The sequence below is a fragment of the Homarus americanus genome, unplaced genomic scaffold (genome assembly GCF_018991925.1).
Source record: "Homarus americanus isolate GMGI-L3 unplaced genomic scaffold, GMGI_Hamer_2.0 scaffold52806, whole genome shotgun sequence".
Taxonomy (NCBI): Eukaryota; Metazoa; Arthropoda; class Malacostraca; order Decapoda; family Nephropidae; genus Homarus; species Homarus americanus.
In genome coordinates, this window is record NW_024720773.1 from 4809106 (window position 1) to 4830513 (window position 21408).

The 21408-nt window shown below is 38.9% G+C and overlaps 1 protein-coding gene across 1 annotated transcript in view; it reads right to left on the reverse strand.

The window, feature by feature from the left end:
• The window catches only part of LOC121860911 (kinesin-like protein KIF7), a 72619-nt gene that overhangs the window by 36316 nt on the left and 14895 nt on the right, over nt 1-21408 (reverse strand). Inside the window, exons 6-10 of the mRNA XM_042358286.1 lie at nt 16578-16801; nt 9092-9298; nt 8822-8973; nt 5147-5358; nt 3839-4010 (exon numbers count right to left, since the gene is read on the reverse strand). Coding sequence (XP_042214220.1) covers nt 3839-4010; nt 5147-5358; nt 8822-8973; nt 9092-9298; nt 16578-16801 — 967 coding nt within the window. The remainder of the gene's footprint in view (nt 1-3838; nt 4011-5146; nt 5359-8821; nt 8974-9091; nt 9299-16577; nt 16802-21408) is intronic.

The window sequence follows — 21408 nt, forward strand, 5'->3', positions numbered from 1 at the left end:
GATGTACTATGTGATTTTGTTATCAAGGCATGGAATGATATTAATGTGGAGACAGTTATCAAGTCTTTTAAAAAGTGCGGAATATCTAATTCAATGGATGGCATGGAGGATGACATGTTGTGGGAGGACGAGGATGAAACAGAAGCCGAAGCCACGTCATCTGATTTGGAATTTGATCCTTATGATGAAGCAGCCATAAATGTATCTCAGGATGTACTTGAAGAACTTATGATGTCAGATGTTGATGATGTGGATTTTGAAGGTTTTTAATACATGATGACGTCAGTAATAATCATGTGCTAATAACATTTTTAACTTGTCGGGTAATTTGCTTTTAAAATATTGTGACTTAGTAAATTAAATGTGTGCATGTGTATGTATGTATACATACAGTATATATGTATCTCTGGGGGAAATGTAAGTGGTGTAACTCTGGGGTAATGTAAGTGGTGTAACTCTGGGGTAATGTAAGTGGTGTAACTCTGGGGTAATGTAAGTGGTGTAACTCTGGGGGTAATGTAAGTGGTGTAACTCTGGGGTAATGTAAGTGGTGTAACTCTGGGGGTAATGTAAGTGGTGTAACTCTGGGGTAATGTAAGTGGTGTATCTCTGGGGGTAATGTAAGTGGTGTATCTCTGGGGGAAATGTAAGTGGTGTAACTCTGGGGTAATGTAAGTGGTGTAACTCTGGGGTAATGTAAGTGGTGTAACTCTGGGGTAATGTAAGTGGTGTAACTCTGGGGGTAATGTAAGTGGTGTAACTCTGGGGTAATGTAAGTGGTGTAACTCTGGGCAATGGGTGGTGGTAAACCTGGGGCAATGTGCGGTGGTATCTCTGGGGGCAATGGGCGGTGTATCTCTGGGAGCACGGGTGTAGTAACCTCTGGGGTAATGGGTGGTGTGCATCTCGGGGAGTAATGTGGGTGGTGTAACCTGGGGTAATATAAGTGGTGTAACCTGGGGTAATGTGGGTGGTGTAACTCTGGGGTAATGGGTGGTGTAACCTGGGGTAATGGGCAGGTATCTCTGGGGGTAACGTAAGTGGTGTGCATTCTGGGAGTAATGTGCGGTGTAACCCTTGGGGTAATGTAAGTGGTGTATTCTGGGAGTAATGTAAGTGGTGCATCTCTGGGGTAACAATGTGCGGTGTAACCTGGGGTAATGTAAGTGGTAACTCTGTAATGTAAGTGGTGTATCTCAAATGGGCAGGCCCTGGGGTAATGTAAGTGGTATCTCTGGGAGCAATGTAAGTGGTGTAACTCAAAATGTGGGTGTAGTATCTCTGGGGTAATGTATGGTGTAACTCTGGGCAATGGGTGGTGTATCTCTGGGGGTAATGTGGTAAGTGTAACTCTGGGGGTAATGTGTAAGTGGTGTAACCTGGGGCAATGTGTAAGTGGTGATTTCTGGGGTAATGTGTAAGTGGTGTATCTCTGGGGTAATGTAAGGCAGTGTAACCTCAGAGTACGTATGGTGTAACCTGGGGTAATGGCATGGTGCATCTCTGGGGCAATGTAAGTGGTGCATCTCTGCAATGTAAGGTATCTCTGGGAGTAATGTGGGTGTAACTCTGGGTAATAAGTTCATGTAAGTGGCGTATCTCTGGGAGTAATGTAAGTGGTGTATCTCTGGGGGAAATGTAAGTGGTGTAACTCTAGGGTAATGTAAGTGGTGTAACTCTGGGGTAATGTAAGTGGTGTATCTCTGGGGGTAATGTAAGTGGTGTATCTCTGGGGGTAATGTAAGTGGTGTAACTCTGGGGTAATGTAAGTGGTGTAACTCTGGGGTAATGTAAGTGGTGTATCTCTGGGAGTAATGTAAGTGGTGTATCTCTGGGGGTAATGTAAGTGGTGTAACTCTGGGGTAATGTAAGTGGTGTAACTCTGGGGTAATGTAAATTTTGTTATCGTTGTTCCTGTCATACACTCAAACTTAGGTTCATACAAAAACAAACTCCTTACTGTGACTCCCATAACGAGAGATCACTAAACAAGGAACTAATAAACACAATGAACGTGGATGTTGATTGTTGTCTTATGATCAGGAAGCAGAACCATAACCAATATACAGACACACTGCTTGATGGATGGACTGATGAAACTTATAACTAAACTCTGAGACAATATTGTTATAACTTGGAAAATAAGAGCAGTTAGACAGGCAATCATTCATCTCATGGCTGGACATCTAATTCTTAAAATTTGAAATATTTTTTGGAAACTTAAACCTGAAAAATATTACATACTATTTATGAGTTAAATAAACACTGTAAACAATAAATATTAATATACAATACAGTGAACCCTCGAAGATCTGGACTAAAAGGGGGGACCACCTGTCATAAAAAGCTGATTGTCCGAATCTTCCGGCGAATGTACAAAGTGTATAAAAACTATAACTGATATAAAAAACACTAAAAATACAGTAATGTAGTCTCACTTGCCCTATGCAGTGGATAGATGAGTTTATGTTACTGTGATTATATAGTGGGGACTGAGAACGACTTATTATTATGAGTCAGAGGAGCAGGGATGTCGTATTCACCAGAGACACGAGCCACGGACACACCAGACTCTAACTTCTTTATTAACTCAAGTTTCTGCACAACAGATAAATGTATACATGCTTTCTCTTCACACCACCACCACTTGCTTTAGATGCCATGATTGATCACTATTAAGTACTATGCATATGTCAGTAAATGTAATAACAGTATATCCAGTGAAATATGGCAGGGAGCGATGAGTTACAGCAGCCGAAGCACTAACTAGCAGATGCAGTTACTCATTCCCCTTACTTGCATCCGTTGCCAGGCGTATGATTGAAATAGGTATGGGAGAAATACATATATTTTAAATTAATTTGAAAACGGTGACAGGCATAGTGATAAATAAAAAAATAAATAAACTATGCATTTTTCTATTATAACATAATAAGAAACATTGTATCATTACTAGAGTGAATTAAATAATATTCCCACAAACAACAACTGACAACTGTTGATGCTTCCCACCTCCTCAGACACCTGTATCCAGCGTGCCCGACCAGTGCCTACAGGCCTAAAATATTCTTTGCTCTGTTTTGGGAATGCTTCTTTGGGAGGCTTCTTAGCCCAGAACCCAAAAAATTTTGTCCGAATCTTGCAAAATCCGGATTTACCGGGTCCGGATATTTGAGGATTCACTGTATTGTATATTAATATTTATTTATTGTTCACTATCACTTGTACTAATCATACTATCAATATTTACACACTCACACTGCCAATATTTACCAACTCACACGACTAATACTTACACACATTGCCAATAATTACACACTCACACTACCAATACTTACACACGCACACTGCCTGTATCAGCTCCTAAGAAAGCTGTGTGATCTCGACTGAGGACCAACCAATGTCTCACTGGAGGGCCAGCCAGACACAAACTTGGGGCATGAAAACTCATCACTTCTTTCTAGTCATAAAAATACCTCTCTTCAGAACATGAATTACCCTCATCTTAAACACCACATCTGACAGGCTTTCCAAAGACCATTAGAACCAACTAACATTGTAAAAATAAAAAAATAAACATATAATTTCATCTATGTTACCCAACATTCACTGCAGAAAGCTTTGTGAAATTCCAAAAGATCATCCTAAGACCAATAGCATTAACCCAGGATCTGCTTAAATAGGCTATGAAGAAGCAACTGCCAACAGGTCAATCAATCAAAGCTGACCATTTTGAGCTTTTTCTACACTAAAAAGAACCCATAAATTTTTCATCATAATACATCTCTGTAATATGTGTTGAGCAACCCAGCCAGTACTGTACCTTATAACAACTTACCTCTCTTGCACATGCTCCACAAGCTGTTCAGTAAGAGCTTGAAATTTGTCCTTGAGAACAACCAGGTGATCATAAAACTCCTCTCCCAGTGACGACATTGATGATGAATCACTGTCAGTATGCGATGGCGATGACACTGAAGTGCCATTAACTTCTGGTTCACTGAGTTCCTCTGTCAAATGTATAACACTAATTAATTATCTGCAGATCTGAATATCTCAGTACAGTACTGTCCACAAATTAACATAAACTGCTGACAGTCATTATATACCTAAAAATGGAGAACATATGATCAGGACCAATGTCATGAGTTGATAGAAACTGGGAGTGTCAACTTAGCCACTAGGTTATGACATCACTTATAGGGGAGGGGGTATCTCGGTGTATGTGTCCCTCCCAATCAATATGTATTTCAGTATATGTGTCCTTCCAAAGCATAATGCATAGGAGGTTCACACACTTTCTCACATTTATATGACTGGTACACCCATCAATAAGGATATTGCAACCCTTGGGTCCGATGGAAATCAGAATGAGCAAGTACATATAGACACAAATTTTTCTGTTGGGTTGGTACCTCTGACTATATAGACCTAATAGCCTTTGTCATGCAATGCTGTGTGATTTAGACTACTGTACTGAAATATTTCTAAGACACTGTGAGGAATTGACTCAATGTGCACAGGAAAGCAAGTACAATAATACATGCATTGAGGATGGGATGTAGGGAATACTTGTAAATAACACTTTTTAGGAAGATAGGAATGTGGTAATGATAGCAGAGTTGAGCAGAGCTCACATGGGTCTGTTAATGACATGTGGACATTCAGGTATTGAGAGAATCTTGAAGGGAAGATCAAAACATTCATGTATTGAGAGAATGGAAATAAAAAAAAATGGTAAAAAGCATAAAATTCAGAGGTATATGGCAAGAGTGAAAAAGGGAATACAAATTCAAGGAGATGGGAGGGTGGGGTGAAGGGTGCAATGGAAGTTAAGAAAATGGACACCCAGGAAGCAGCAGTGTACCTGATAAGATTGCAAGGCATCAAGTAGTGCTACAACAGTAAGAGTGAATGAAGAAACAGTCTGTGTTTGCTTTTGGTTCAGGCCACCCTGAAATACTGTATAGAAGATGACTTACAAGGGTGAACAACTGTGTTTACATTCTGCTCTCAGAGGTGTGAAAAATCTTGTATGCATGTATTTCTTTGAAGTACCTATTATTATTAACTCCACTGACATTTACAGTGGGTGGACTTTATACATCATTTATAACTTGTGAATACAACAAAGAAGTTAACCAACCTATGACTTCTAAGACTCTATTAGTGGCAGTATTGAAGCGTAAAGGACCAAGATCTGTCCCAATGCACTCTTCAGCTTCTGCTTTCATGCACAGCCATGACTCTATGCGGGTCTTCTCAGACGGAGACACTTGAGTACTTCGAAGAATCTCAGAGAGTAGGTCCTCTGCACTTGAGACAAGGAGTTGCCACTGAGATGCAGCAAACTGAAATCTACAGAATAATAACAGCGTTACATTCATAATTACCCTAATCTATCTCTATCTTAAATAATATTTAGGGGGATTTGTTTGTAATGAGATCTATATTAGGCCACAACAGGTATATTCAAACAAATAAATAACAAGTTACTGAAGCTGTATTGTTGTTTCAAGTGAATGATCTGGATTTAAAATTGAATGTAGTAAATAAACCTTTTTACTTAAAAAAAGTCAGAAGTTCACATACAGCATAGAATTTTTGATTTACTGTACTTGGAAATTTCCATTTCTGGCTTAACACTCTCTAGAAAGGGTCAAATCATAAGACAGTAGAGGGAACTCATTATGGCTCCCTTGAGCTCTTTGGATGTTCTCCAAGGGTCTGCCAGGATTTATCTGTTGATTATTATTTAATAAATCACCCTTTCTTCCACCTCAATAAAAGTGACATTCTATTTAGGTTGCTATTTTCCTCCAGGAAAGAGTGGGAACGAAAAAACTGGAGTTGAATTTGAGCCAGTGTCTGCATAAACAGTGACCACCACACCACAGTACTGGCATCACCCTCTATATATTTGTATGAACCCAGTTCAATCACCAAAGACACATCCAAGACGTGTACTAGACAAATGAAATATGAGAAGTGGCATCCTGTGGTGAAGGGATAAGGCTACTTTTTTAAGCTTAAAAAAGCTAAGTCTCTTGCCTTAATTCCAAGATTACAGGTGTGATTAGATAAGATTTATTTCAGATCAAGTGTCATTACATGATACAGTATTGACTATTGGTGTATGACTGGCAAATTTGCCCAAAACATGTTTGAGAAAATGCCTCTCACAGATCTGCCAACTAACAGTGGCTGTAACTATTAAGATTAATGTGTTTGAATGGAATTTGTTTAATACAATTTGATTTAAATTATTAACATTGATAAAAGTAGAAATGCAATGTATGAGTAATACTTATCAATAATATTAATAAAACAACCAATAATAATAACTGACACATTCAAAACATGAGAATTACTGTATTATTTTTCACCTTTATCACTGTGTGGGTAAATATATTATGAAACTATTATGAACACTGGTGATGTTGTCTTGCTGGTGTGATAATGGTAGAAGGGACAAGTTTACTACTGGTGATGTTGTCTTGCTGGTGTGATAATGGTAGAAGGGACAAGTTTACTACTGGTGATGTTGTCTTGCTGGTGTGATAATGGTAGAAGGGACAAGTTTACTACTGGTGATGTTGTCTTGCTGGTGTGATAATGGTAGAAGGGACAAGTTTACTACTGGTGATGTTGTCTTGCTGGTGTGATAATGGTAGAAGGGACAAGTTTACAACTGGTGATGTTGTCTTGCTGGTGTGATAATGGTAGAAGGGACAAGTTTACTACTGGTGATGTTGTCTTGCTGGTGTGATAATGGTAGAAGGGACAAGTTTACTACTGGTGATGTTGTCTTGCTGGTGTGATAATGGTAGAAGGGACAAGTTTACTACTGGTGATGTTGTCTTGCTGGTGTGATAATGGTAGAAGGGACAAGTTTACTACTGGTGATGTTGTCTTGCTGGTGTGATAATGGTAGAAGGGACAAGTTTACTACTGGTGATGTTGTCTTGCTGGTGTGATAATGGTAGAAGGGACAAGTTTACTACTGGTGATGTTGTCTTGCTGGTGTGATAATGGTAGAAGGGACAAGTTTACTACTGGTGATGTTGTCTTGCTGGTGTGATAATGGTAGAAGGGACAAGTTTACTACTGGTGATGTTGTCTTGCTGGTGTGATAATGGTAGAAGGGACAAGTTTACTACTGGTGATGTTGTCTTGCTGGTGTGATAATGGTAGAAGGGACAAGTTTACTACTGGTGATGTTGTCTTGCTGGTGTGATAATGGTAGAAGGGACAAGTTTACTACTGGTGATGTTGTCTTGCTGGTGTGATAATGGTAGAAGGGACAAGTTTACTACTGGTGATGTTGTCTTGCTGGTGTGATAATGGTAGAAGGGACAAGTTTACTACTGGTGATGTTGTCTTGCTGGTGTGATAATGGTAGAAGGGACAAGTTTACTACTGGTGATGTTGTCTTGCTGGTGTGATAATGGTAGAAGGGACAAGTTTACTACTGGTGATGTTGTCTTGCTGGTGTGATAATGGTAGAAGGGACAAGTTTACTACTGGTGATGTTGTCTTGCTGGTGTGATAATGGTAGAAGGGACAAGTTTACTACTGGTGATGTTGTCTTGCTGGTGTGATAATGGTAGAAGGGACAAGTTTACTACTGGTGATGTTGTCTTGCTGGTGTGATAATGGTAGAAGGGACAAGTTTACTACTGGTGATGTTGTCTTGCTGGTGTGATAATGGTAGAAGGGACAAGTTTACTACTGGTGATGTTGTCTTGCTGGTGTGATAATGGTAGAAGGGACAAGTTTACTACTGGTGATGTTGTCTTGCTGGTGTGATAATGGTAGAAGGGACAAGTTTACTACTGGTGATGTTGTCTTGCTGGTGTGATAATGGTAGAAGGGACAAGTTTACTACTGGTGATGTTGTCTTGCTGGTGTGATAATGGTAGAAGGGACAAGTTTACTACTGGTGATGTTGTCTTGCTGGTGTGATAATGGTAGAAGGGACAAGTTTACTACTGGTGATGTTGTCTTGCTGGTGTGATAATGGTAGAAGGGACAAGTTTACTACTGGTGATGTTGTCTTGCTGGTGTGATAATGGTAGAAGGGACAAGTTTACTACTGGTGATGTTGTCTTGCTGGTGTGATAATGGTAGAAGGGACAAGTTTACTACTGGTGATGTTGTCTTGCTGGTGTGATAATGGTAGAAGGGACAAGTTTACTACTGGTGATGTTGTCTTGCTGGTGTGATAATGGTAGAAGGGACAAGTTTACTACTGGTGATGTTGTCTTGCTGGTGTGATAATGGTAGAAGGGACAAGTTTACTACTGGTGATGTTGTCTTGCTGGTGTGATAATGGTAGAAGGGACAAGTTTACTACTGGTGATGTTGTCTTGCTGGTGTGATAATGGTAGAAGGGACAAGTTTACTACTGGTGATGTTGTCTTGCTGGTGTGATAATGGTAGAAGGGACAAGTTTACTACTGGTGATGTTGTCTTGCTGGTGTGATAATGGTAGAAGGGACAAGTTTACTACTGGTGATGTTGTCTTGCCACTCTTCTACAGTGTATCATTGCCTCCCTAATGCTGTATCTTCACCAGAGCTTGTAAGGACCACTAACAATCCATAACGATTCCCTGTGCTCATGTAGTAAATTTTTATGTGAGATATCCAGCTATATTCACTCTTCTATTTTCCTACCCAATTCTTTTCCCCTGTTCAGACTCTGTTTTATCTTTCCTCCTTAATTGAAACACCATTTAATGCAGACTGTCTTTTAAGTAACTAGCAGGTCTCCACAAATAAACAAAACCATACATGAAGATGGTATGATATAAGCTTACTTGAATAAGTCCTCAGTATCAAGTGATCCTGCATCTTCTAAGCCTATAACAGATGTATCATTTGTCCCTGTTGACTGCTGAATGGTTCCTAGTGACTGCTGGACACTACTCTGCATACCAGTTAATGTAGACTGTCTGCTTCCTGACTGATGCTGTGAAGTAAACACTTATTACTTTAAGAGAATATATTAGTCACAATAAACCATAGCACATTGTTTCATCTTTAATAACGAGAGAGTGAATACAGTACAGGTACATTAAAATAATTACCCTAAGAGTTGTTTGTGCAGAACAGGGAGTTGTTGTGGTAGTAGACCCTCGAGCACTGTTCTGTATAGCCATGTTGACTGCAGGACAGTTCAGAATGTAGCGGGCTAAACCTCCATATTTAAGTGTGTTGAAGGTGGCATCAAAATTTTCAGGAGATGGAGATACACAACACAACATCAAACTTAAACTGTTGCCCCCAAAAGCATCCTGCAAAATAGGTCATATTTTTTTATGATTATGCTCCCCAAACATTTTAGTCAATAAAAACATTAACTTAGTTTGTCAAGGACTGAACATGTCTGCCAAAACCTATAATTGAAGTTCTTTATATTTTGGCAAATAGTTACCACATGAACAAAGCAGTTATTAATGCATGCAATATGAAATAACATTTAGGTCACAAGAGTGAAAGTAGCCCGAGGAAAAAACCAGCCAAGGACACATGTGGAAAGCCTTATTATGATGACAAGTACAACACACCAGGTACACCATTAACTATGATGACAGCAACAAGTGACAAGTACAACACACCAGGTACACCATTAACTATGATGACAGCAACAAGTGACAAGTACAACACACCAGGTACACCATTAACTATGATGACAGCAACAAGTGACAAGTACAACACACCAGGTACACCATTAACTATGATGACAGCAACAAGTGACAAGTACAACACACCAGGTACACCATTAACTATGATGACAGCAACAAGTGACAAGTACAACACACCAGGTACACCATTAACTATGATGACAGCAACAAGTGACAAGTACAACACACCAGGTACACCATTAACTATGATGACAGCAACAAGTGACAAGTACAACACACCAGGTACACCATTAACTATGATGACAGCAACAAGTGACAAGTACAACACACCAGGTACACCATTAACTATGATGACAGCAACAAGTGACAAGTACAACACACCAGGTACACCATTAACTATGATGACAGCAACAAGTGACAAGTACAACACACCAGGTACACCATTAACTATGATGACAGCAACAAGTGACAAGTACAACACACCAGGTACACCATTAACTATGATGACAGCAACAAGTGACAAGTACAACACACCAGGTACACCATTAACTATGATGACAGCAACAAGTGACAAGTACAACACACCAGGTACACCATTAACTATGATGACAGCAACAACTGACAAGTACAACACACCAGGTACACCATTAACTATGATGACAGCAACAAGTGACAAGTACAACACACCAGGTACACCATTAACTATGATGACAGCAACAAGTGACAAGTACAACACACCAGGTACACCATTAACTATGATGACAGCAACAAGTGACAAGTACAACACACCAGGTACACCATGAACTATGATGACAGCAACAAGTGACAAGTACAACACACCAGGTACACCATTAACTATGATGACAGCAACAAGTGACAAGTACAACACACCAGGTACACCATTAACTATGATGACAGCAACAAGTGACAAGTACAACACACCAGGTACACCATTAACTATGATGACAGCAACAAGTGACAAGTACAACACACCAGGTACACCATTAACTATGATGACAGCAACAAGTGACAAGTACAACACACCAGGTACACCATTAACTATGATGACAGCAACAAGTGACAAGTACAACACACCAGGTACACCATTAACTATGATGACAGCAACAAGTGACAAGTACAACACACCAGGTACACCATTAACTATGATGACAGCAACAAGTGACAAGTACAACACACCAGGTACACCATTAACTATGATGACAGCAACAAGTGACAAGTACAACACACCAGGTACACCATTAACTATGATGACAGCAACAAGTGACAAGTACAACACACCAGGTACACCATTAACTATGATGACAGCAACAAGTGACAAGTACAACACACCAGGTACACCATTAACTATGATGACAGCAACAAGTGACAGGTACAACACACCAGGTACACCATTAACTATGATGACAGCAACAACTGACAAGTACAACACACCAGGTACACCATTAACTATGATGACAGCAACAAGTGACAAGTACAACACACCAGGTACACCATTAACTATGATGACAGCAATATTAATCCTTGGAACTGTCAGTTGTGGCTACAGAGCAAGAAAGAATTTTCAGAGTCACACACAATTATACTTAAAAGTCTTTGACTTTTATTATGTCCCTAACACCCCTACAGCAGCCTTAATGATCTTTTGCATTAGTCTGTAATATAAATGCACATACCAAGTTAAAATACTGGGTATAATATACCAATAAACACCAATGCAACAATATTTCAGAAAAAAACCAATTACCTATATACAGTATAAAGACTTCACACAGAACACTACACTTATATATACAGTACAGTACAGTCTATGGTTAACTTGAAAATATCTGTACTGTACCCCCTGCTGTTGGTGGTACAGCGGTAATGCGTGTAACTCTCACCAATATGTCAAGGTTCGAGCCTCAGCCCGGACACACGTGAGAAGGGTGTTAGCCAGTGTGACCCTCACTACCAAACACCACAGGTTTCCGGATCCCCAGTTTCCTCCTGTACTAACACTGGATAGAGCGCCCAAACGGCTAGTAAACTGATAAGTGGCAAAAATTATAAAAAGAAAAGAAAACAGACAAGGGGTCCATTGTTTAATAACAGGATACACTGCCCAGATGACACGCTACTGCACAGAACACCTACTACAAGGATCCCACCTGTACCAGTGGTTGACTCAGGTCTAGTGGAAATTTCCTTCAGGGGCTGAAGCTCTTTGAATGCAGTAACTCATGCACTTCACATCTAGAGGTGAGATAAATCAATTCTAATCCAAATGAAACCTGATCAGGTCCAATCTAATGTCAGATTCTGGTAAGTTTGGGATTGAAAAATATCAGACTTTAAAGTTCAAAGATGGATAGGATTCACTCTTATGGAGTATTTTAGGTGAGGGTTAAATTCAAATTAGCTTGAGCAGACTTAATTAAATTCCAAATGTTAGATCAGTTCAGAAGTCAGCTTATAAAAGAGTTTAAGCTGCAAGTTCATGTTAAGTGGACACCACATTGTTTGACACAGTAACATGTGGGTTGCTTGATCATTTTTTTTCCCCAGGATTTGGAGTACCAGACCTACAATGTACAGTAAACCCTCTGTAACTGCCTATGAAGACTGTTCAAATCACTAGATTCACCCATAAAAGTAGCATATGAATACCAATAACAAAAGCACATAATACAGTAATAATGAAAGCATAATAAGTGCCAAAATTATACAAGTTAGTGCTCAAAGTGTGTTGCTGTCACCTGCTTTAGTAATGCAGCAGCGTTCTTAGCAACAGTGCTCCACCACAGACCCTCAGACTTCTCCACACACTCACCCCACACCTTCCCGATGTAAACTCGTAGATACATAAAACTTTATACCTTATGATAAATACATTATTTCTTTTATTTCTTTTTGCACTTTCTGTATGTAAAAGTGAGTGCCTATGTAACTGAGTAAAGAAAACAAAGAAAATAACATATACAGTGGCTCCTCGGTTAACGAACACAATTCGTTCCAGAAGGTCGCTCGTTAACCGAAAATTTTGTTAACCGAAACCATTGTTTCAATGGGATTTTGGGTAATTGGTTCCAGCTCACCGAAAATTACATACAAACTAAAAATAAATGCAATAAAGTACACTTACTTTGAGGTGTGCATGTAGAAGGCTCCTGGTTGATGATGATGATGATGAGAATTAGAATGGGGGTGGAGGAGAAGGGAGAAGAGAAGGCACTGGGGTGGAAGAGAAGTCACCCCATGCCGCCATTTCACCCATAAAATTTTAGTTCACTTGGTGTAATTCAAGATTGTTTTCTTTAAATCAACACTGCACTGCATTATATATTGTCAATATGTAAAATAAACTTCAGAATGACCAATAATTGTACTGTGAAAATGTAAAAATAGTTTATGTTCACGAGAGTCTCAAGCAAGAAGCTTCCTCCACTGAGCAAGGACACACACTGACGCCATTTTGGGTGTGTTGAGTGGCTGTTTGGCGTGCTAAAAACTAGTTCCCTGTACTTCAATTATGTTAAATAATTGTTAAAATGACTAAAAACTTTAATATAAGACTTGAAAAATTATTGAATAGTGCAACCTTCTTGATATTTACTCAAATGGTAACGAATTTAAGCCCTAAGACCAATTACTGTATTGGCGGACTAATACTACAGCTGGTGAGCAGGTGAAAACATGTTGGGAAAAATTCGTAAGGAATTCGTTAACCGAAATTTTTTTGTTAACCGAAGTGAAGAATCTTATGAAAGGTAATTCGTTAACCGAATTTCGTTAACCGGGACGATCATTAAAAGAGGGATCACTGTATGTATCTACCAGAAACTATGAGTTGAAAAATAATCATAACATAACATATACTACTGTATTGTAGCTCACAGATGGGGAATGGATGGAAATGTCCACACTCGGCCTGGCAATTACTTTTGGCGTTCATTTTAAATACAATACAGTAATTTGTTCCCAAACATAGCTAAGAGTTGGCACTATCCCCCTCTATGACAATGGGCTCTCTATACCTGCCACCACACATGACCTGGGTTTGTTCCCCACAATTGTGGTCACAGCTTCATTCACGGCCACATCATATAGATTTTTATTTTTTAAATATAATTATTTAGCCAGACTTTTAGACAAACTATTCTGGATTATTTTAGTAAAAAATGGAGTTTCTAACTTAATTAGAACTGCTTTGACAGACTCCAGTAGTTTGGACTCTTGGAAAACATTCCCTAACACCCAGAAATGTACTGGGGATGTGGGCTAGTGTCTGTCTGTGCAAAATGTCTAGTTTAGACACCCGGAAACATTTCCCAGAAATCAGAAAAGATTCCTGGGATAAGGAATTTTTCCGGGTTTGAAAAAGTCGTCTCGTTATCTGGAAATCTCTCAGCCCCGAAAGTGTTTTGCACCAACTGTTCCGGCTAATGGGGATATCACTGCATCAATATTTATTAATCATTCAGAACTTTTTTATACTGTACAGTATTACCCATAAGAAATAAGATGCATTAACAGTGAATTATATTTTAATTTATGAAGTAGTAACCAGTACCACTATACAGTAGTCCCTCGGTTAACGAACACAATTCGCTCCACAGAGTCGTTCGTTAACCAAAAATTTTGTTAACTGAAGTAAAAAAAAAAGGCAGTAAAGTACACTTACTTTGAGGTGTGTATGTAGAAGGTTCCTGGTTGATGATGATGATAGGAATTAGAAGTGGGGGTGGAGGAGAAGGGAGAAGAGAAGGAAATGGGGATGGAGGAGAAGTCACCTTTCAGGGGTCCCATGCTTGATGCAGTCATTTCACCAATAAAATTTTAAGTTCACTAGGTGTAATTCAAGATTATTTTACTTAAATCAACACTGCATTGCGCTATATATTATCAATATGTTAACTAAATTTCAGAATGACCAATAAGTTCAATGTAAAAATGCAAAAATATTCAAGACACCAATATAATAGATGTTCACTCCACTGTCAACAAAGCCAAACTGACGCCTGGTGGGTGAGTCAAGCGGCTGATGGGAGCACAAAAAACTAGTTCCCTGTACTGCATATATTATCAATATGTTAATTAAATTTTAAAATGATTAATAATTTTAATATAAAAAATGCAAAAAAAATTAAAGAGCACAACTTTCTTGATATTTAATCACTGGAAACGAATGTAAACATAGAACAGATTACTGAATTGGCAGATTAGCCCATCAGCTGATGCTCACAACAAAATGTGTTGTTCGTAAGGATTTCGTAAATCAAAGTTTTGTTCGTTAACTGAATTGAAGATCCATATGGGAGGTAATTCGTTAACCGAAATTTCGTTAATCAAACCGTTCGTTAACCGAGGGACCACTGTACAAAGTTCCAGTTCCGGCCGGAACCGAAAGTCATAAAAATCAAGTTGTTGTTAATGCTTTTCTTGCTTTTTTAACAGGAATTAGCCTACCCGGGCACAGGTCACTGACCCATATCAGGATCGGGGGTCAAAAATATATAATAATAATAAAGAACTATCACCTCATTCACTGCTGCACAATGTAAAAAAATCACACTTGCTCAGTGAGTTCCACACATGACTTTGTGTGATGGTGGGGATGGTCAGGACAGTGACCCACCAACAAGTGAGAGTGGGACAGGCTGTATTCCCTCCACTTTCAGTGTACCACATACTTCCATGTTGAACTATACAGTGTTGTACCTGCACTGCCTGTGTATATACAGTCTCTCCTCGACTTACGACGGGGTTCCGGACCGACGACCAGGTCGTAAGTCGAATTGGTCGTAAGTCGAAAATGCAAAAATAATACATAGAAATTCTAAAATGAAATACAGTACAGTAAAAGTAATCAATAATGAAGAACGGATACAGTGCTACTGTGCCCTTACCTTTAATGTAGTCAGCTGAATACACACGGGGCCCCAATAATTTTTTAATTAAACATGGAGACTACATTAATTGGATGAAGCAAAGGAGGAGACAGGGCTGGGTGGGTCATCAATTTCGCCCTTCAGACAGGCTAACATACAGGGGATACTTGCTTGTTGAAGGTATTGGATCATCTTTAGGGAGTGAAGAGGCAGCACTGGTGGGGTGTGAGGAGACAGCAGTGGGGGACTTCTTAAAATATATGTCCAATTTAGACTGCACAGTTTGCCTTTTCTTTTCATTGTAAATCTCCCTGTAGCAAGCAAGTGCATCTTGGATCTGTCTGTCAACTTTTGCAAAACGCTCAACATTTTGATCCATTTCTTCAAACATTTGCATCCCCTTATTACTAGTAGCAAATGCCTTTGCCTTGTCCTTCAAGGTTGCGTGAAATGGTTGCTACCGTTTTTCCATTTTCATATTGCATTATTATTTTCATTTTCATCTCAAAAGTAATTGACTGTCTCCTTTTCTTATCAGCACCACGAGAACTCTCACTTTTACGCTTGTCAGCCATTTTAAAGGGAATTAGAAACAAAAATTTTGTCAGTACACAGCGCGATCACTAACAACAACGACGGCCAAACACCAACTTAGCGGGCTACAGTGTGGATGCTGTACACCATGAGGCGGCCCAGCCCACGCTGTCGTACGGGACAGAAACGTTTCGGTACTAGAAAATACGTACAGTAATTTGAAAAATATTTTATATGACTATGGCGGTCGTATGTCCAGGTTGTCGTAAATCGAGTAGGTCGTAAGTGAGGAGTATCTGTACTTGTTTACCTGCATTATTTATCTACAGCATACTGAATCACTGAAAAAAACACATACGATTTGTTTTCAATTGTTGCAAGTCTTTTCCACGTGGTGCAACATGGCCAGAATCAAGAGCAACACAAGTATATGAAAAAGCCATTTAAAAGAAAGGGTGAAGGTTCAGAATACAGTACTACACATGAACAAGTAATGACAAACTTACCTTCAAGATATGAGTAAGTCTTGACTCCCTGTAAGGAATGGGACCAACATACGATTGATCTGCTAAGCAATGAATAACATTGCCCAATGCTTTCAAGTCAGAGTTTAGGAAAAATGATTCTTCATTTGGGAGGCCAAAACCACTATATCCAAGCTGCATCAATCGCTCAGAGCCACCAAGGTCTACGAAGTTCATACGAGAATAGAGGTACTTCAATTTTCCATCTGAAATATTAAAGAAAATAAATACAGTACCCATCTCTTCTTAAATCACTAAAAGAGGACACAAAAAAACACTAGTCAAAGGTATACTATACAGTGAGTTCTGCTCATTTTTATATAATACGCAAAATGTTATGTAAAATATCCATATGCATAGTTGTAGGTGACATGTATAACAAGCTAACCTAACCTAACTTACCCATTAAGATTAGCATCCATCAGGCTTGGCAACCAATATGATTGGGTCCTGATCCTAATAACTGGTGAGGTTTTGGCCTATTAGAATTGGGGCTCATATGAACAGATAACATACACTCTGTACAGTATGTATAATATCATGACCTCTACAGTACAGTACTTGTGAGCCAGGAACAAGAGTTGAGTAGAGTACCTGTCAGAAATTATTTAATGGACTAGAGGCCTATAGTTTTTTTTTTTACAGGGATTAGCCCATCCAGGCACAGGTCAAAGACCCAGATTAAGGCCTGGGGGGAGAATATAATAATATTAAATAAATAAAAAATAAAATAAATAAATATCATGAGAAATTATATGCAGTAAGTATGTTGTGTTGTCAATAGTAAGAGAAACAATTGAGACCCTGCAATTGTGTGTAAATGAGGCAGAAAGTGAGATCAGCAACCTGGGACTTGGTCACAATTTTCGTAATGCCATATGGCAGCAGGGTCTACCATTAGACAACATATTATGCTTCCAATATCTTCCCAGGCAGTAGTACCTCCCTATTTGATAGCTGCCAACTTCCTACTAGTCAAAGGTGTCGAGAATCGGTGTACAGTACAGTATTGTCAACAAAAAAGGTGTTCCAGTATTCTTGATTTCCAAAATTACATAACCTGTACTGTATAGACCCTGTATTATGGAGTTAAAAATTGTTTTTGTATGTATCACTTCTTTATATCCTGTACTGTACTGTGTTAATATGGATCTAGAGGCAGACCTTACTTTGCTGCCACAAAACTGGTCACATCAGTCACTCCTCAGTTGTCATTTATGTCTTTTTATAAATAGTGTACAGTACTTCCTTCTCAAGCAGTGTTATGATGGGTTTTCTAATTTCTTCAGTATATTTGTGGTTCCCTGTTGCTTTGTCTCTCTCCTTTCCTCCCCATTGTTTATCTCATTCTACTTTGCCATATAAAACCATAAAGAAGGAAAATCCACTAATTGGTAACCCAGAGCACTGGTAATGATGCACAGTATTGTAAGCATGATTAAGGATTACATTATTAAGTGTTCTTTTATGTTAAGTACTGGACGACACTACAGTAGGGGTCTTTAGAATGTGAAGAGCATTAGTGTCCCCCAGTCACAACAGAACATAATCTGAGTCACACATTATCATATTAAAGTGAATCTTATGTTTGGTACAGTACAGTACAGTACTGTACTTACCTCTTTTAGATTGCTGGCAATTTTCAATACAGCAAACCCTCAATCTATGATGCTCTTTTTTACAAGGTTTTCCTTTTATACAGTCAGTTTATTCATTATCATCAATTCTTTATGGCCATTTTCCATTCTTGCATATTTTAGCTGCAATTACCTGATGGTAACTGTTGGGTAAAACCTGAATGATACAGTATGTCACCCCCCCCCCCTCCACCACCACCACAAACCCAGGGCACCAGCCCAGAAAATGTAGCAGAGACTAAGGGACAGACTCAGCCCTGGTGACCCAGTTGTCATCAGTCATGTTGAGGCAAAGTTTTACAGCTACCTTCCTAACACCAACCCACAAAGGTTGTAGCTCCCTGAAGTAATTAAAAGCTACCTGCCATTTTTTCATATTTGGTATAAACTCACTTATACATGGTTTAACACAGTGGTCACATAGGTCTAGAATGTTTGATTCTTGCAAAACATCCCTCCCTCACTGTTACTGCCTCCACACATACCATACATACCAGTAACCCACAAACTTCTGTGTTTACACTAATCACTACTATATTTTTCCTACATTAATAAATAATACCCAAGCAAAATCATGTTTAATTTAAAAATGCCTTACTTATAGTATATAAACACAAGTAAACCAGCAATAACTGTAAGTGGTGGGAAGCAGTGAAGTTGGCGAGTGTGAATGTCACTGCTAAAATTTACTTAATGTTTTATCTCAAGTGTTACGACAGTACATCAAGCCAAACAGTACTAAAGCCTAAAGTATTGATGAATAAATACTTTATTTGCTGGCATACAAGTTGACCCAGTGCATAAGTCAACCTTAACTTTTCAGCAAAATAACTCATGTTTAGGTCTATACTTGATCTCTTAATAGCCCCCACAGAAACACAACATCACTGACTCAGGGCTCACCACCTAATCAATGTTATAATATGTAGTGGTAATAAAAGACTGCAATATGATAACATGGGATGTGTAGTGATGCCAACTGATTTCAAGTGGCCCAAGTTAGTTATTTACCAGGAACTTGACCTAAGTCCCCAAGGAACTCTTCCTCCCATCAGAGGCAGCTGTGATATCAGGTCACTTCCTCACTCATTCACACAGCCAGGCTCCTTATTCATCATAACTCTACTAAACTGACTCTCTCAAATCTCCACAGGTACAAAAGAATGAAATATGAAGCTGTCGTGACTCATCCAGTAAAAGTTGTCTCAAAGTAGATACAGTACAGCACAGTACTGTACTGTAGAGCATCAGGTACCGACAGAATGTAAACACTGAGAGAAAGGATTCAAAACAGCATATCACTTATTCAGTACCAGAGATCGTCTGTTTTCGTCAACTCTGGCATCTTTCAATTTGAAATTTGCCTGGAATTTAGCTTCTTTAGTTAGAAGAGCACACCAGAGGACATACCCAGCACAGAGAGACCCCCTGTACACAAATGGTTAATGCACGTCTTTCCTCTCACACGGTAAGGTCCTCTCACCATCAATGAAGGGAACAGGTCCCTAAACATTCTCTTAAAAGCCTCGAGCCAGATCCCTCACCTGGTGTACAGTTATCTTACAAAAGTTATGCTGAGCATCTCACTAGGAAATATATGGTGTCAGAGTAGAGTAGTGCAGCTTCCGTAACCACCTCACTAGCTAAACACTCTTCCAACACAAGATAAATATTTTGCATAATAACAGTAACAAGAAGTACCGTATTTTACGGCATATAAGACGCATTTTTTTCCTGAAAAATGGCAAAAAAATTCAGTCTGTGTCCTATATGTGAAGTTGCAGTCTCCAGTAGGCAAAATTCTACCTAACCCAATTCCAGAATTAGAAATGTTATTGCTCGCTTAAGGATTATTATTATTTTTAATTAACTAAAAAATAATTATTGTAAATATAATAAGTCGATCTATAACTACTCTGTACTTTACTAATGACGATAACCTTAGACAATTAACATCTGTATGGCAGACACCCAACTCTAGAGGTAACTAAGGAGCAACCATTTCTGAACTCTTACAAGCATTACAATCTACTAATGCAATACCTGCAACATTTATTTTTCAATCTGCAAAGACCTGATACAAATAAAGATTTACAGATAACTTTCTTTTTACATTTACATCTGTTAACATCGGTGGCGGCATTGTAGACAGGTTAGACTCGTCACTATAACCACCAGGTTACTGGGCCAAGCTGTTGTTTTTCAACTGATATTTTCGGGTAGATATACGTAGCTTCCTTCATTTATTTTTACTGATATACATGTAAACACCTTCCTACATACATATGGTGAAAAAAATTTAAAGAATTAATTGTCCTAAAGGTAAACACATAAAAGGAATGTACATTTCTTTGCACACGAGGTAGCTGGCTTAGTGGGGGGCGGGAGGATGGCTGGGTGGGTGTGGTGGTAGTGGGGGAGCGTTGCTAGGGAATCGGCGGAGGTAGCATCATCGTTGCTATGGTGTACAGGGAGTACAGATGTACAGTCATGCGCCGGTTAACGTCCTAGATACGTTCTTGGAAACGTGACGTTAAACGAAATGGACGTTGTCCGATCATCACATAAACTTTGTATTTATACTTACGTGTATGAGGAATACTATATACGTACATATACACTTTTACTCTTAAATCACTACTGTAATGTGATACAGGTGATTAATTTTTATCTTTTGTGCAAAATACATGACGTTTATATTAAAATTACTGTATTCATTATTTTACAAGGATTCCAGCAACGCTGGGCAGTTGGGGGAGGGAGGGAGGGAGGGAGGGAGGGAGGGAGGGGAGGTAGTACGTTTGACAGTTGGCACAGGCCCAGGTCTAATGCGTGTATATTTATCAGTTCGTGACTAAGCTTCTCTCTTATAAAAAGCCAGTGAAATGACCTGGGTGAATATAATTAACATTGCTGGGATTCTTGTGACATACAGATTAATTTGAATATAAACATGCTATAATTTGCACGAGACAAAACAATTTTAGTACCGTAATCAAATTAGTACATGTGCACTCCAGCTTTGCACTAACGTCATTTATTTCTATTACGTTTCTTTTAGTATGGTGTGTGCATGTAAATGGATGAAAATAAATGAAGAAATCTATGTAAATCTACCCAAAAATACAGTTGAAAAACTTTTTTTTATAAAATGTACTACAGTACTGTACACTAAT